This window comes from Chlorocebus sabaeus, chromosome 11 (assembly GCF_047675955.1).
Source record: "Chlorocebus sabaeus isolate Y175 chromosome 11, mChlSab1.0.hap1, whole genome shotgun sequence".
NCBI lineage: Eukaryota > Metazoa > Chordata > Mammalia > Primates > Cercopithecidae > Chlorocebus > Chlorocebus sabaeus.
Window position 1 is genome coordinate 119,502,543 of NC_132914.1, and position 17,358 is coordinate 119,519,900.

Consider the following 17,358-nt stretch of genomic DNA (forward strand, 5'->3'; position numbering starts at 1 on the left):
AGCTTTGCAAACCAATGATTCAGGAAGAAATATAAAATCCTACCATAACTGCTAAAGTACAGATTAATCCCCTAACAAAACCCAAATAGCTCATTTACCTTCAATAGTGAATACTGTGCAATCAGGCCAAAGGGTCCAGTTAGGTATTCATCCCAAACTATTGCCTGTAAGAGGGGAGAAACATTCTCTTATTATAGTTAATATCAGGAATTTTAACAATATCAATAAAAAATTGCCTATCATAAACAGAAGGAATATTTACTTCAAATTCTGGGTTAAAAATTTTTCTCTTAGTGTTACAAGATTAAAATAATAATAAAGCAGAAAAAAGAATTTAAAAATGTTTGGGGTTTTGCTGTTATTTCATTTTTGAGACAGAGTCTTGAGTGTTGCCCAGGCTAGAGTACATTGGTGTGATCTCGGCACACTGCAACCTCTGCCTCCAGGGTTTAAGTGATTCTCCTGCCTCAGCCTCCTGAGTAGCTGGGATTATAGGTATGCACCACCATGCCTGGCCAATTTTTGTACTTTTAGTAGAGATGAGGTTTCACTATGTTGCCCAGGCTGGTCTCAAACTCCTGACCTAAGGTGATCCACCCATCTCGTCCTTCCAAAGTGGTGGGATGACAAGCATGAGCCAATGCATGCAGCCGAATAAAAAAAAAATTAATTACTTCTGACCACATTCACATCTTTGTATATCTGTGTCATGGATTTATCAAATTGAGCCATATGGAAATTGTCAATTATACAGAATTAAAACCTACGATATAGGTATCACAAATCTTATTTTGGCAAAAGAGAATTTTTTTTTTCTTTGGAGATGGGGCAGTGGTGGAATCACAGCTCACTGCAGCCTCGATTTCCTGGGCACAGGTGATCTTCCTGTCTCAGCCTCTGGAGTAACCGGGACTACAGGTGTGTGCCACCACATCAGGCTAATTTGTGTTTTAGTAGAGATGAGATTTCGCCATGTTGCCTAGGCTGGTCCTCCAACTCTGGGCTCAAGTGATCTGCCTGCTGTGGCCTCTCAAAGTGCTGGGATTACATTGCACTTCCTCTTCCACCACGCCTGGCCAGAAGAGAAAATTCTTAAAAGCTCAGTAAGTTTAAGTAACTTTCCAAGGCCATATAGAGACCTTAGACCATACAGAGTGTAAGGGAGTGAGGACTCCAACCTAGGACTTTTTGACACCACGAGTCACTGCTCTGGACCCCTATGAGCATTTCTACCGCTTAACTCCAGTATAAATTTTTTTCTTAAATTAAAATATTTATTTAAATAATCGTACATTAACATTTAATTAAAAGAAATAATACAGAGCGAGCCCCTGTACACTTTGCTCAGTTTCCTCCAGGGGTAACATATTACAACCAGGAAATTGACATTGATACAATCTATGATGCTATTCAGATTTCAGCATCCTTTGCTGAATTGAAACTGGACCCCTATGATGTAGTCTGTTTTTTTCTCTCAAAGGTTGCTAGCACCTACTCTACCTCTTCCGGTTCTGTTCTCTCCAAGACTGAGGCTCCCCAGTTCGACTTTTCACAGTTGTACTGTCAGTAACTTAGGGTGACAGATAAACCCTAAGGGGATGAAGGACAGGTGACACCATTTAAAAGAAATCCTATAAAATCTCTGATCTAGTTCCTAACTCTCTTGTGAAAACGGTGCTACTAGATAAGTTACACTACCTTAGGAGGCCAGGTTAAAAGCCCAAATGATTACAACTTCTCTCTTAACACGCGTGAGCAGCAGGTTGCAAGGTGCTGGTGTTTCAAGAGAGTTTCTAAGGTACGATTTGTACTGACACGTATGATCTCCGTAATGAATGGACACTGGACCATCCACATTGTTGGACCGCCCACCCGTCCGGTGCCTCGGCAGGCAGCAGAGGAAACACCTGACGTAAACCGGCTCATGAGCGGCCGGGCTATCACAGTGGCTTACTCTGCTCTCACAAAACAGTCGCGGTGCCACTCCGGCTCCAGGCTGTACGCCCAGGGCCCGCCCTTCATCGCTACAGGGGTGCAGGTAAAAGGGCCCTGAGGCTCGCCTCCTTGGAAGCCCCAGGGACCTCGTAAACCGCGAACTCAGGCGGCAGGGAACGGATTAAGCCAGGCCGGACCAAGGGAGGCGAGGGCGGTGTCACTGCCTCCCGCCCCTCACCTTGCTTCCTGCGCACTTGTCCAGGAACTCGCGCAGCTCGCGACGCACCGCCTCGCGCAGCACGTTTAGGTTCACTCGCCCGTAGGAGAGGTGTGCCGCCATCTTTCCCCACCACCCGCTGCCCCACAACGCCAACCACGTCCGCCGGTTGCAACAGGACCACTGACGCAGTCACGTGACAACGCGTCCACGTGACTGGTGCGGCTGCGCATGCCAACTCGGAAAACGGAGTCTACCGGGTTCGGGTTCTACCTCGCCTGGCCCTAGTGTCCACCTCTTTCTTCTATTCTGGTGGTGGTTCAGATTCTCGCCAAGACCCAGGGCGCGTTTCAGAACCTGGTCACTCCAGGAGTCGTCGGGCGCTGAAAAGCGATTTTAAAGATCTGGAGTAGACCGGGCGCGGTGGCTTACGCCTGTAATCCCAACACTTTAAGAGGCTGAGGTAGGAGTGATAGCTTGAGGCCGGGAGTCCGAGACCAGCCTGGGCAGACTTCGTCTCAAACAACAACAACAACAACAACAAAACAACCAAACAAACAAAAAAGAAATTGTTTCTTGTCCCTTTTAAAAATCGCGAATTTTTATTTGCAGCAAACGTACTTGCTGTAAGATATCTTAAGGCCAAATTTGGACAGAAAAAAAAAATTTTTTTTGAGACGGTCTCACCCTGTCGCCCAGGCTGGAGTGCAGTGACATGATCATAGCTCACTGCAGCCTCTACCTCCCGGGCTCAAATGATCCTCCCACCTCAGCCGCCAGAGTAGCTGGAAGCACAGGTGTGCGCCGCCACCCACTGCTCAAATACTTTAAATTATAGCAGTCAGAAGGTTCTTAGCTTTGCAGTAATCAAGGCTGTTTTGATTTGTGAGCTAAAATGAATGAATATGGTGAGGAGTCGAGGGAATCTTGAGTGGACGGTTTTTTTTTGGGGGGGGAGGGGGGTAATCCCTTCCTAACAGACTTTTACAGCGATGTGGCATTTCACACAAATAGTATTGCTTCTGGAATCCAGGTCCCACCACTTGCCTCAGTAAAATTCCATGTTACCTCTGAGTTGTAGTGAGGACCAATGAGGACATGAATTTCATCGTGTAGTCCACGTGAAAGGCTTAGCTGGGTGCCTGGAACTTAATTGCTCAATAAATTATTAATATTAGTAGAATATATGCGTTTCGATACTTTGGGGTGGAAATGGGCTTTTTGGGATCTGGTCAAAGACGAAAATTTCCTTCGAGAGTGAATAGCTTACCTTTTTTTGAGACGGAGTGTTGCTCTGTCACCCAGGCTGGAATGCAGTGGCACAATCTCGGCTCACTGCAACCTCCGCCTCCTGAGTTCAAGCAATTCTCCTGCCTCAGCCTCCCGAGTAGCTGGGACTACAGGCATGTGCCACCACGTCTGGCTAATTTTTTGTATTTTTTTAGTAGAGATGGGGTTTGACCGTGTTAGCCAGGATAGTCTCAATCTCCTGACCTCGTGATTCACCCACCTTGGCCTCCCAAAGTGCTGAGATTACAGGTGTGAGCTACCACGCCCAGCCCCCAATTTTTTTTTTTTTTTTTTTTTTTTTTTGTGAGACGGAGTCTCGCTGTCGCCCAGGCTGCAGTGCAGTGGTGCAATCTCGGCTCACTGCAATCTCCGCCTCTCGGGTTCACGCCATTCTCCTGCCTCAGCCTCCCGAGTAGCTGGGACTACAGGCGCCCGCCCACCACACCCAGCTAATTGTTTATATTTGTTGTAGAGATGGGGTTTCACCGTGTTAGCCAGGATGGTCTTGATGCCCACCTCCGCCTCCCAAAGTGCTGAGATTACAGGCGTGAGCCGCCGCGCCCAGCCAGCCACCAATTTCTTAAAAACCATTTAGTAACAAGACTGCAGTAGAAATTGCTATATGACTGTATAGGGTTTGATCATTTGAAGTAAAACCATTATGACAAACCTGAGAATATCAGTTTACTACCATTAGCAAAAAAGAATAAGCATTTATTAGCTGGGCAAGTACAGCTCACACCTGTACTCCCAACACTGTAGGAGGCTGTGGTGGGAGGATCTTGAAGCCAGGAGTTCAAAACCAGCCTGGGCAACATAAGGAGACTCACTCTCTACAAAAAAATTTAAAAATTAGCCAGGCGTTGTAATCCCAGCACTTTGGGAGGCCAAAGTGGGCGGATCACGAGGTCAGGAGATCGAGACCATCCTGGCTAATATGGTGAAACCCCGTCTCCACTAAAAATACAAAAAACTAGCTGGGCGTGGTGGTAGATGCCTATAGTCCCAGCTACTCCAGAGGCTGAGGCAGGAAAATGGCGTCAACCCCGGAGGCGGAGCTTGCAGTGAGCTGAGATTGAGCCACTGTAGTCCAGCCTGGGCGACAGAGCGAGACTCAGTCTCGAAAAAAAAAAAAAATTGGCCAGGTGTGGTGGCACTTGCCTGTAGTCCTAGCTACTTCAGTGGCTGAGGCGAGAGGATTGCTTGAGCCCAGGAGTTGGAGGCTGCAGCAATCCACAGCCTGTGCAAACAAAACCAAACCCACAAAACAAAAACGAATAACCATTTATTAAAGTAGATACAGAACACTTGTTTGGCCAAATTTTAATACTGCTTTACACGTTTTCTGTTTGTCAAACAATTTGTATTACATTTATAACCAAAAATTTCAACTGGTAACAGATTTAATATTCACTGTCAAACACACAGTTGATCATCTTGAGGGGAAAATACATCAAAGGCATATATACAATTATAGAAGTTCTTATTGTACATGTAGCATGGAAGATACATTTTATTCCTTTTTACATATTCTAGAAGACATTCAAATGAAGATAAATAGATTCAAACTGGTCAATAAACTGTTCTGGTGCTTTGAGGTCCTTCATTTTCTTTTTTGTGATAAGAAAATCCAAAATTATTAATGTTGAATTTCTCATCGTACATTCATCTAAAAACAGTAAAAAAACTTGTAAAGGAAGATTGTAGACTGGTTAATTTAGGCGTTTTATACTGGCTTATTGTTAACTGACTGCTGGGGATACCTGCTAGAGAAGGAAACAAAATTGGAGAAAATTCCTCCAGTTATTTAAATCTGTTTAAGAAATAAAAGGAAAACAAACAAATGAAAATGTTGCAAAGCCGCATGATGCTATGTCTGGCCTAGTCCGGTATGTCCTAATGATCATTTTAAGTGTTTTCTTTTTCAAAAAGGTAAATATCCAAAAAGAAAGACACATTGTGTATGTTTTTTTCCCAAAATATAGATTTTTAAAAAATATATACATATAATATATAGAAGCTGAAATTATGGAAAACTAATAAACAAAACACCACAGTAGATTAAGTGGGTGCAGCATATAGATTATCAAATGTCCCCACAGCAGTTTGGGGGCTTTCCCCTCCCTTTACCTGCTTCATGATTTTATAATCACACCTAAGTATTATCAAGCCTGAAACAAAGGCACTACTGATAACAGGTAGTGCAAAGAGCTCAGATATTTCTTTGAATAAGAATAAAATACTTTAAATGAGTAGATGAAAATGCAAAATGGCACATTTTTTCAACTCATTCCAGTGTCAAAGCTTAACCAAAAAATCTAAATATACAAATGCAGCCTGGAAACATTTTAGTGCAAATATGAAAAGTAACGGCATAATTTAAAGTTACTTAAATAAGGTATTGTAAGGGTAGGGATTTTTCTATGAGGTCTAGGGACAATAAATGTAATGGCATCTGGTGCAATGTCTTCAAACTTAAAAATCAAGAAAACAAAATTTGAGGTGAAAACTCACCTACTAAATATTTATTCTCCTAACTCATAAGGGGAGACTAAAGGGCAATTTGTTGAAGATCAAAATATTTTCCTAGATTTGCTGATGGGGTAAAAAATACCATGAGTTCTCTTGGAGTCTGCACACACAATGCTGGTGTTACGCTGTGTCAGTTCGAGTGCATCTGAGAGAGCCGTGTCCTCCACTTGAGGCTTCATCAGAAGGTCTCGTCGTCATTGCAGTTGGTGGCCCAGTGTCCAAACATCTCACAGATTTCACAGTATGGGCGCTCCTCACCCCGACTGCCATGGTGTGTGGAATGGGGAGGGTCCTCTGACATCTGTGCCTGGGTAGGACAATCCTCTGTATCGTGGAGATCAAAGCAGTCACAAATGTCACAGAAGAGGCGAGGTTTCTTCTTGGACTGTTTCTCCTGATCATCGCTACAAATGTCAATGTGTGAAATCAGAAAATGTGTAAGAAGAAACTGAAGAGACAAGAACACTTGCAAAGAATTTTAAAAATTAAGCATGAACTAACTATCGTCAAGTCTGTGAGCCTCCAGTATAAGTAGTACATTATTCCACATTTAAAGTTTTTTTTGTTTGTTTGATTTTTTGAGATGCAGTCTCACTCTGTCACCCAGGCTGGAGTGCAGTGGCATGATCTTGGCTTACTGCAACCTCCGCCTCCTGGGTGCAAGCAATTCTGCTTCAGCCTCCTGAGTAGCTGGGATTACAGGCGTGCACCACCCCCTGTCAGCTAATTTTTTTGTATTTTTAGTAGAGATGGGGTTTTGCCAGGTTAGCCAAGTTGGTCTCAAACTCCTGACCCCAGGTGATCTGCCCATCTCGGCCTCCCAAAGTGCTGGGATCACAGGTGTGGCCACCATGCCAGCCTCACATTTAAAATTTTCACATCAAACCATTTGTAGTCTCCTCTCACTCACTTGCCAGATTTACAGAAATCTATTTATGGCAAAGGAACTGCAAAACAATTGGTTTTTTTGGTTGCGTCTTTTTACAATCCCCTAGAGAAGCTGATTTTAAAAACATATTTATTTTGATGAAACTAAGGTTCCAACCAGTATGGCTTTTTTTGAGACAAGGTCTTGCTCTGTCACTCAGGTTGGAGTACAGTGGCACAATCTTGGCTGATTGCAACCCACACCTCCAAGGCTCAAGCAGTTCTCCTGCCTCAGCCTCCCAAGCAGCTGGGATTACAGGCATGCGCCACTATACCTGGCTAACTTTTGTATTTTTAGTAGAGACGAGGTTTCACTATGTTGGCCAGGCTGGTCTCGAACTCCTGACCTTAAGTGATCTGCCCGCCTTGGCCTCCCAAAGTGCTGGGATTACAGCAATCAGTATGTCTTCATATGAAATACCTGTCATAATTGTTCAGGTCATCCCCGTTCCCATTCAGGGCTGCTTCTGACATCATTTCCACCTTCATCTTGAGGTCTTGATTCTTCCTTTGAAGGTCCACTATTACTGAATTTAGGAAATCAATCTGATTTGTTTAAAAAAAAAAAAAAGATGTGTAAAATGTCAAGAATATATATAAGCTGAAGCATCAAGAAATCATGAAGTTTATACCTTTAAGCTCTGGTGGCAAAATGTGCAGAAGGGGCCAACAGTGGCTATTAGGAACCCATGCTTTTCACTCTCCCCAAGGACAGGCATGCTGAGATTGTGTGAGTAAAGAGCTGAACTTAAATGAGGCTATGTCTAGGTGGTAAGACTATGGCAGTTTCTTTTACCCCCTCATACCTTTCAGATTTCTTCAAATGTTCCTGAGTAGATGCTATTTTATATTAAAAAAACATTTAAATTACACTTCATTAAATGTTTCTAGGTATAACATGGGTAAACTTCATTTCTTTTTGAGGCAAATGAAATTATTATTATTATTTTTTTTTCTCGCTCTGTTGCCTAGGCTGGAGTGCAGTGTCAGGATCTCAGCTCACTGCAGCCTCTGTCTGCTGGGTTGAAGTGATTCTCCTGTCTCAGCCTCCTGAATAGCTGGGATTACAGGTACGTGCTACCATGCCTGTCTCATTTTTGTAGTTTTAGTAGTAACAGGGTTTCACTATGTTGGCCAGGCCAGGTGTCAAACTCCTGACCTCAGGTGATCCGCCCGCCTCAGCCTCCCAAAGTGCTGGGAATACAGGAGTGAGCCACTGTGCTGGGCCATGAAATTATTTATTTATTTATGAGACGGAGTCTTGCTCTGTTGCCCAGGCTGGAGTACAATGGCTCGATCTTGGCTCACTGCAACTTCTGCCTCCCAGGTTCAAGTGATTCTCCTGCCTCAGCCTCCCTAGTAGCTGAGACTACAGGCATGCACCACCACACCCGGCTAATTTTTCTATTTTTAATAGAGACAGGGTTTCATCATATTGTCCAGACTCGTCTCAAACTTCTGACCTCGTGATCCCCCAGTCTTGGCCTCCCAAAGTGCTGGGATTAAAGGCATGAGCCACTGCACCCAGATGAAATTATTCCTAAACATCTAAATCTGTGGGCTGGTGGAGTGCTATTGGTTCATGAAAAAGTATAAGAAACATTTTTTTTTAAATAGGAAAAATCTTGCATTCTCCAAAGTCATAATCTTGACATTTCTGAATATATGGGCACAAGTTTGTTTTCATTCTACCACATAAAAAATATTGGCCGGGCACGGTGGCTCACGCCTGTAATCCCAACACTTTGGGAGGCCGAGGCACACAGATCACCTGAGGTCGGGAGTTCAAGACCAACATGGCCAACATAGTGATACCCTGTCTCTAGTAAAAATACAAAAAGTAGCCAGCGTGGTGGTGTATGCCTGTAGTCCCACCTACTCAGGAGGCTGAGGCTGGAGAATCACTTGAACCCAGGAGGCGGATGTTGTAGTGAGCCATGACTACACCACTGCACTCCAGCCTGGGCAACAGAGCAAGACTCCATCTCAGATAAATACATACACACACACACACACACACACACACACACACACACACACACAGCATAAAAAGGTTAGTTCTTCCATTAAACTCTACAATACCTCCAGGATTTTTCTGTTCTGTAGATTTGAAAAAGTCACATGGAAATCTCCTTCAGACTGTCATTTATCAACTGACTGGTAATGGTGGAGCAATAAGTAAACATGTCCTCAGGGAAAATGGAGAAGGCTAAAGCTCCCTCCCAACCAAGGAGAGACAGCCGAGCACGCCAACTAGGCGGTGTTCAGGTACCACCCAGAGGGCGAGCACCTGTGCCAAGAGCCCTGGGGCAGCAGGGACAACAAGACGGCCGACAGGAGGGACCGCTCTTGTCCTGAACATTTCCTTTCAAACGAAGGGCATTTTGACTTAAAAACAAAAAATTTCTTCCTTCTTCTACAAATAATAAAAACATCTCATTTCTCTAAATTGAAAGAACCCACTTTATAATATTTAAAATATATATAGATATACACATACATATATACATAAATATTTTACTTTTTTTTTTTTTTTTTTTTTTTTTTTGAGACGGAGTCTTGCTCTGTCACCCGGGCTGGAGTGCAGTGGCCGAATGTCAGCTCGCCCGGCCAATATTTTACTTTTTAAAGAAATATTTGGTCTTTTTCTCCTGCTGGGGAGTTATGAAGCAAAGTTAGCAGTCACTGCAGTCCTTCTCTGCAGCATATCCCAGCATCATGGAGGCCACCTATGAAGGCAGACCTACTGAGTCTATCTTCACTTCTCAAAGTGCATTTTCTAAGTCATCATCATGTTAAGAGCTCCATTTCAGGAAGAAGAAAAAGCCACAATACGGATGTAAGTATAGTGGGAAACTACACACACACACACACACACACACACACACACACACGTGTGCACGCAAATTAGGAAACATGAAACAAACCATTTGCTGATGGGAAGAAAAGTGTTGTCAGCAGCAGATGAAACAGACCGAAGCAGAAAGGAAGGGGGAAGAGAAGACACTGTTAGTTATTAAGCCCGGTAGACATACAAAGAGGACAATGCTAATCCATGGTAAGTTTGTACAATGTTGAATCGTTTCATGCCCCTCAAGGGAGGTGTCTGGCAACTAAAACCTCAAGGTGAGTTTTTCTTTTATTTAAAAATAGAATGTGGCTTTTGTACTTGTGAATTTTGAACACGACTAATACATACAAAATACATTATTAAAATTAAAAGATGGATGTTTATTGCTATATACAATTATATTTCCAAATATAGAATAGTTTTCCTTTATATAATCCCTTTCTACAAATTTTTGTCTGTTTTGAGACAGGGCCTTGCTCTGTCACCCAGGCTGGAGTGCCCATGTTGCGCAGGCTGGTCTTGGGCTCGAGCGGTCTGCCTACCTTGGCCTACCAAAGTGCTGGGATTGCAGGTGTGAGCTGCTGTGCCGGAGCCCCCCACCCCACCTTTTTTTTTTCTGAGACAGGTTCTTCCTTTGTCAGTGAGGCCTAAGTGCAGTGGCATGATCATGGCTCACTGCAGCCTCAACCTTCTGGACTCAAGTGATCCTCCTGCCTCAGCTTCTGGGGTAACTGGGACTACAGGAGCATGTCACCACGCCTGAGTAATTTTATTTTTTGTAGAGATAAGGTCTTGCCATTGTTGCTCAGGCTGGTCTCGATCTTCTGATCTCAAGCAGTCTGCTTGCCACAGCCTTCCAAAGAGCTGGAATTAAAGGCGTGAGCCCCTGCACCTGACCCAGGCCCTTAACTTTTTTTTTAATTAATTAATTGTTTTGAGACAGGGTCTTGCTCTGTCACCCAGGCTGCAGGCTTTTTTTTTTTGAAGAGATGAGGTCTCGCTATGTCCAGGTTGGTCTCAAACTTTTGAGCTCAAGCAACCATTGCACCTTGGCCTCCCAAAGTGCTGGAATTACAGGGGTAAGCCACCATTCCTGGCCTAAACCCATTTTTAGTTTAAAACTAAAGTTGTTTTGTTAATTTTTGCTTTAAGAGACTGAGTTTTCAAGAAACCAGTCTTTTTAAGGTTAAGATGAGTAACAAACCCTTTGACAGAGCAATTCTACTTCTAGGAATTCATCTTGCAGAAATACCAATACGTAAAATGATAGCTGCCCAAGATAATTCCTTACAGCATTGTTTATAATACACCCAAAGGATCAGAAACATCCCAAGGGTCATTGTCAACCAATAGGGAACTGACTAAATTATAGTAAATCCACGTAATGGAACACTACATAGCTATAAAAGAGATAAGTGCAGAACGGTTTATGTAGAGTATGCCATTATCTACGTTAAAAAAGGGAGGGAAGACTGTATTAGTGTTGGCTTATATACACATTTTTTAAAAATCTCTGAAAAGGAAAGACACTAATAACAGTAATTAACTGTTTGCAGGGTTGGGAACTGAGCAGAAGAGAGAGAAGGTTTGGACATTTAATGTATATATGTTTAATTCTGTTCAATGTTTGGACTAGAGGAATGTATTACCCATTCAAAAGACTAAATGATACAAAAGGCATCAAATGAGAAGGAAAATAAACCAAAAGACTCAATGATTTTGAAAAATAGCAAGAAAGCAAAGCAATAAGGCAGGAACATTACCTGACTTTCCTGGGCTCTTTCATCCTCGTCTGCCTGAGTGTCCGTATTACCTTGTATTTGAGAAAAAAAAAAAGGTGGAGGGAGAAGAGATGTATATTTTTAATCACAATCTAAACTACAGGGAAAGGGCCTGTGTTCAAAACTCATTTTCCTGTGGACTTCCCAGATGCACCACTTTGTTTTTTTTTTTTTTTTTTTTTTTGAGACGGAGTCTTGCTCTGTCGCCCAGGCTGGAGTGCAGTGGCCGGATCTCGGCTCACTGCAAGCTCCGCCTCCCGGGTTTACGCCATTCTCCTGCCTCAGCCTCCCGAGTAGCTGGGACTACAGGCGCCCGCCACCTCGCCCGGCTAGTTTTTTGTATTTTTTTGGTAGAGACGGGGTTTCACCGTGTTAGCCAGGATGCTCTCGATCTCCTGACCTCGTGATCCGCCCGTCTCGGCCTCCCAAAGTGCTGGGATTACAGGCTTGAGCCACCGCGCCCGGCCAGATGCACCACTTTGAACACATGTGGATGAGTTCCTGTCCCCTTGCGGGACCCTACAGGGTCTCACAGACACCAGCCCTGCCCTTCACGTCGTGCTCTCCCTCAGGCCTGCTAACTCCTGGGTAAGAATGCCTGTCACGTCCATCTGAATGTACACAGGCAATCCACCCTTCTTCACCAAAGGGACCACCTCTTCTCCTGCACTGCTGTGTACTTTAAGACCCCCCAGTCTGGATGGCAGCAGGCAGTCATCATCGTAGGTTTGTGACAACATTGACAGACCACAAGAAGGCCCAGGAATAGGGATGGCAGGCACGTGGCATTAGCCCTCGATTGATTAAGTGGTGGAAGAGCTGAGGAGAGTCAGGGTCAGGGCAGCACGAAAGCTGTCTTCGAAGAGCATCTCTACTAGAAAGGGCTCCTCGGGAGGAAGCGTGGTGTACAGAGCAGCACTGGGCAGGCGTCCTTTACCTGAGGAGCTGCTGAGCTGCCTCTTGTTTTCTTTGAGTTGAAGCTCCAAGTTCTTTACCTTGAGCTCAAGCTTCACCTTATCAGACTCTAGAGTCTGAACAACTGAATGCAAGGACTTGGCAGAGGCGTTTTCTCCCCTGAGCACTGTGACCTGAAACACAGTTGTTTAGCTTAGGCTGGGCGTTTGAACAAAAGGAGGCGGCGGGAAAGCTCGCGCACCCTGTGTGGTACTCTACCTCATTTCTCAGTTTCTCCAGCTCGGCATCCTTCTCTGTGAGTAAGGCACTAGTTATGCTGATGGATTTCTGCAAGGAAGCTTTCTCTTCATCTGCGTCTTTTATGAACTTGGATTCTCTAAAAGACCAAAGAGTTAAAAGTTCCACAAATCAACCGAAAGACTGGTCAGTGTACAACTGTTCTAGAACAAACACATAATTAACGTTAATGTAAAAATATATATATATATAAAACAGGGAAGTTGTATAGGGCGTTAAGGCCATTATGCTCACAAAATTTTACTTGAAATTTTACTTACTGTGAGGGGAGAAAAAGTTTACCTATGCATAGACATGCCAGAGTCTGCATATGATTGTATCCATTTGAACTTAAAGAAACAAGTTAATAAATTTGGAAGAGGTAGAATTAAAAAAGAAAAACCGGTTGCACCCTCCCCAATATTCTACTAAAATCTAACCCCAGGTTGAATTTTGTTAATTCTTGAATAAATTATTACCAAGCAATAATAACAATTAAAATACACACATGCAAAGCAGTTATACAGATGTCATGCAGAGCAGCTTTATGCTGGAAATATCAGTTGGTTCTCACTAATTTCAGTAACTTTTTTAGCAAGTTCCAAGAATGGGTGTTTAAGATGTTATGGGCCAAAACAGTAGTAAAGATGATTATTATTACTCAAACTGAAGGATTATTACTTTCCAGCCATAGACTCTGAAGAGGACATTAAATTAGCTCATAGAAATTAGTGGTAATTCCATAAAGGCTAGAACAGAAAATGTTACAATGGTTTTCTCAGGTGCACAATGAAAGCATGGCGAGCCTTGAAGGAGGAACTCAGAGCGCCTGGTTATGTTCTCAGCCTGACTCAGTACTTGGTTATCAGCAGAGGGCAGGGGTGAGGCCGTTAATGAGAGGGCTGTGGGAGTGGGAAGAAAAAGGGAAAGATGAAGGAGGAACAGGGAGGGACGCAGGACACAGTGAAAAAGCCCAAAGAGCAGGCTAGCATGTGTTTCCATATGTGTACCTATTTAAAGTTGTGGGTTTTTTTTTTTTTTTTTTGACAGAGTCTCGCTCTGGTGCCCAGGCTGGAGTGCAGTGGCGTGATCTCTGCTCACTGCAACCACCGCCTCCTGGGTTCAAGAGATTCTCCTGCCTCAGCCTCCCGAGTAGCTGGGATTACAGGTGCACACCACCATGTCTGGCTAATTTTTGTATTTTCAGTAGAGACGGGGGTTTCACCATGTTGACCAGGCTGTTCTCAAACTCCTGACCTCAAGTGATCTGTGCACCTCAGCCTCACAAAGTGCTGGGATTACAGGCTCACACCACCAGGCCCAGCTAATTTTTGTATTTTTAGTAGAGTCCAGGTTTCACCATGTTGGCCAGGCTGGTCTCAAACTACTGACCTCAGGTGATCCGCCCACCTTGGTCTCCCAAAGTGCTGGTATTACAGGCGTGAGCCACTGTGCCTGGCCATACTTAAAGTTTTGTTATAAAAACTTGCATTTTAAAATGCCAAGGTCATTAAAGAGAAGAGAAGGCTGAGAAACTGTCACATACAGAGGAGACGAAGGAGATATGACAACGAACTGCAAGGCGGGATCCTAGTTTGGATGCTGGAACACAAAAGGACATTAGTGAGAAAACTGGTGAAATCTGAATGAAGTCCCTTGTTTCAGTTGAGAGTATGCTGCTCATGGTAATTTCTCAGTTTTTTGATAACTGTGCCAGGGCTGTGTAGGATGTTCAATTAGGGGCATCTGGGGGAAGGTCTATGAGAACTGGATGTACTATGTTTGCAACTCTTCTGGAAATCTGAAATTATTTTACAATAAAACGTTTTTAAGCGACATGCAGTGTGAAACACGAGAGGAAAATGACAAAAATACTTTAGGAAAAACAAAACTGGAGAAAAATTTCCTAGGCTAGGCCACAGGCCATACAACCTAAGATACTGCATTAGCAGAGACAATCATCAGTGAGCGGTCATAACCTTCACAAGAAGTCAAATCACACCTGCTGCTATTCCAAGGAACTGGGAAAATGCAGAGGATGTACTGGTTGTCTGTTTTGGAACCAACTGGAGGAACAGGAAACTGAGGCCCAGGTTAGAAACGGCAGAATGTATGTCTGGTTAGTGAGACCCAAGATATCCGGCACACAAGTTACAGAAATCTCATGACTTATGGCAAATTGAAACTCTACACAAAGATGAAAATATAAGTGTTGTATTTATCTCATTGTGTGGCTTACACTTACACTCCAGAATGAGAAGTAGTAAGAAAAGAATCTGAGACAGAAATTTCTTGAATTAAAAACCCCAACATTACTCATGCACTGGAAACGGGTGGGCATCAGTGCAGGTAAATTACTAAGCTAGTAATACCTTGTTAGGACATAGGCTCTTGCTTAGGTTAAAACAGCAACTTAAATGAAAGGAATGTACAGGCGCTTTTTGCCATCTGGGAAGTAAAAATATCTGATGTCATCCAAAAATGCAATAAAGCCTGGGTTTCAGCTAGGCATGGTGTCTCATGCCTGTCACCCCAGCACTCTGGGAGGCAAAGGCAGGAGGATCGTTTGAGGCCAGGAGTTCGAGAGCAGCCTGGCAGACACAGTGAGACCCCCGCCTCTACAAAAACTGGAAAAAAAAAAAAAAAAAAAAAAAGCTAGGCATGGCAGCACATGCCTGTTGTCCCAGCTACTAGGGAAGCTGAAGCGGGAGGATCGCTTGAGCCCAGGAACTTGAGGTTGTAGTGAGCTGTGATAGTGCCACTGCACTCCAGTCTGGGCAACAGAGCAAGACTCCATCTAAAAAAAAAAATTCCCGGGTTTCTTATGTTTCTATTAAACGCATTTAGTAACTGATTGTGTTATAAAAATGATTTCCAGAGCTTCACTTGCTATAAATCCAACTCAAATTTGAAAAATGTAATTTTAAATGTTTTTACTAAAAAAATACCAGGATTTGGGGTTGTCAAGAAGAGATTTAGATTTCCCTATAATCGGGACTCTATTTGGCCAAGATCCCACAGATGCTCAGTGCTGGGGAGGAATAAACAAACCTCCAGCTGGCAGAAGGAAAAAGGGACAGGTGTCCTTCTCGGGGGCCACCAAACAGACTCTGCTCATAATCACATACACACACAACCTCTCAGTCTGGCTGCTTTCTAAGGAGATGGCTGCCAGAATGTTTCTTATACAAGTTACCAACACGTGCATGGTTAAGAAATCTGACTTGTGATTTATATACCAGATGACAGGGTAAGTAGACTCTGGCAGCTCATCTTTGCGACCCATCGTCATCGCTAGCTTCTTAAGCCATCTCTAAGCCCCAGTTCCACCGTGCAAACCACCAGGAGGGGCGAAAATAAACCATCGTCTATGCCAACATTACTGACATCTGAGTCACAAATTGTATTAAGCCATTAGCTGGAATGACTTGGTATTACCAAAAAAAAAAAAAAAAAAAAAAAATCAAGAAGGGAAAATAAACATAATATGAAAGAAGGGATAGAGGGACCAGAAATCTCTCTCTCTCCATCTCCCAAGGGAACATTTTATCTAGATTCTTTCCTTACTACTTATATAAGAAATAAATTCCAGTAATGAAGCAAATACCTTAAAGTGTTACTGGGCAAGCTTTAAAAATGCAAGATAACAAGAACCAAATATTAGAACCATGAAGAGAAATGCAAATACAGTAAGGAGACTAAATTTGCACTGAAGTTATTTGCTGTATATAGATATAAAAAGGAAATATGTGTGTGTGTTTGTGTGTGTGTGTATATATATATATACTGCTGAGAATATTTTACAAAACAAAAGCAAGACACAGAGGGACAAAGGCAGCCAAAAAATATATACAACAATTTGGTTTACTAAAAATATATGAAATTTATTTATTATAACGTGGATAGACTTTCTTTAGTCTTACCATTAAAGACACACAGATATAGCAAAGGAAGCAAGAGTAGGAAAGGGAAAAGAGAGGGGTGAAATGAGCATTGGTAAGTAGCGCAAGCTCGGAGACAGTCAGACAGTTAGCAACCCACAGTGAGCCGGATGAGCTGAAGTAGCACGGGACCTCTTCAGAATTTGGGGGCTTTATTGTCAAACCAGTTTTCACTCCTAACAGAAATACTGCATGGGCACTGACAGGATGCATTCTGACTCCAAAAATCCAAGCCTTGCGCTTTGGCTTTGGAGCCCCTTCTTTGACACGAAAAAGCCTGGAGAAGGGAGCGAAACCAAACCAGCTCCCGAAACTGCATCAGGCTTCAGAGGCACAGATGAACAGACCCGCCCCCACTCCCAGCTCTGGCAATTAGAGCAATGCGAGGCATACCCTGCTTTACCCATTAGACTCTTAGAGCCTGTTTTAAAGGCTTGCCCAACTTGAGAGTTTTTCAAAGAAATGATTACATTTTTATGCTTGGGAAAGAATTTTTACTACATATTGCTTGCAACTCGGTGTTTAAAGTTACCAAAAAAAAAAAACCACACACAACAAATAAAGAAAGGTTCTACTAATTTCTTTCTGTCTTTCTTTCTTTTATTTTTTGAGATGAGAGTCTCGCTCTGTTGCCCAGGCTGAAGTGCAGTGGTGCAATCTCGGCTCACTGTAACCTCTGCCTCCTGAGTTCAA

General features: G+C 43.2%; 2 protein-coding genes across 5 annotated transcripts in view; both read right to left on the minus strand.

The window, feature by feature from the left end:
- The window catches only part of VPS33A (VPS33A core subunit of CORVET and HOPS complexes), a 33,670-nt gene extending 31,341 nt beyond the window's left edge, over positions 1-2,329 (minus strand). The window contains exons 1-2 of the mRNA XM_008005033.3: positions 2,174-2,329; positions 99-164 (exon numbers count right to left, since the gene is read on the minus strand). Of these exons, the coding sequence (XP_008003224.3) occupies positions 99-164; positions 2,174-2,275 (168 nt within the window). The 5' untranslated portion in view covers positions 2,276-2,329. The remainder of the gene's footprint in view (positions 1-98; positions 165-2,173) is intronic.
- Positions 2,330-4,714: 2,385 nt separating this feature from the next.
- Positions 4,715-17,358, minus strand: part of CLIP1 (CAP-Gly domain containing linker protein 1) — a 153,947-nt gene continuing 141,303 nt past the window's right edge. For all 4 annotated transcript variants that reach the window (XM_073021186.1, XM_073021185.1, XM_073021184.1 and 1 more), the window contains 5 exons: positions 12,707-12,824; positions 12,471-12,621; positions 11,516-11,565; positions 7,323-7,447; positions 4,715-6,378 (listed from right to left, as the gene is read on the minus strand). In XM_073021186.1, coding sequence (XP_072877287.1) covers positions 6,153-6,378; positions 7,323-7,447; positions 11,516-11,565; positions 12,471-12,621; positions 12,707-12,824 — 670 coding nt within the window. In that variant the 3' untranslated portion in view covers positions 4,715-6,152. The remainder of the gene's footprint in view (positions 6,379-7,322; positions 7,448-11,515; positions 11,566-12,470; positions 12,622-12,706; positions 12,825-17,358) is intronic.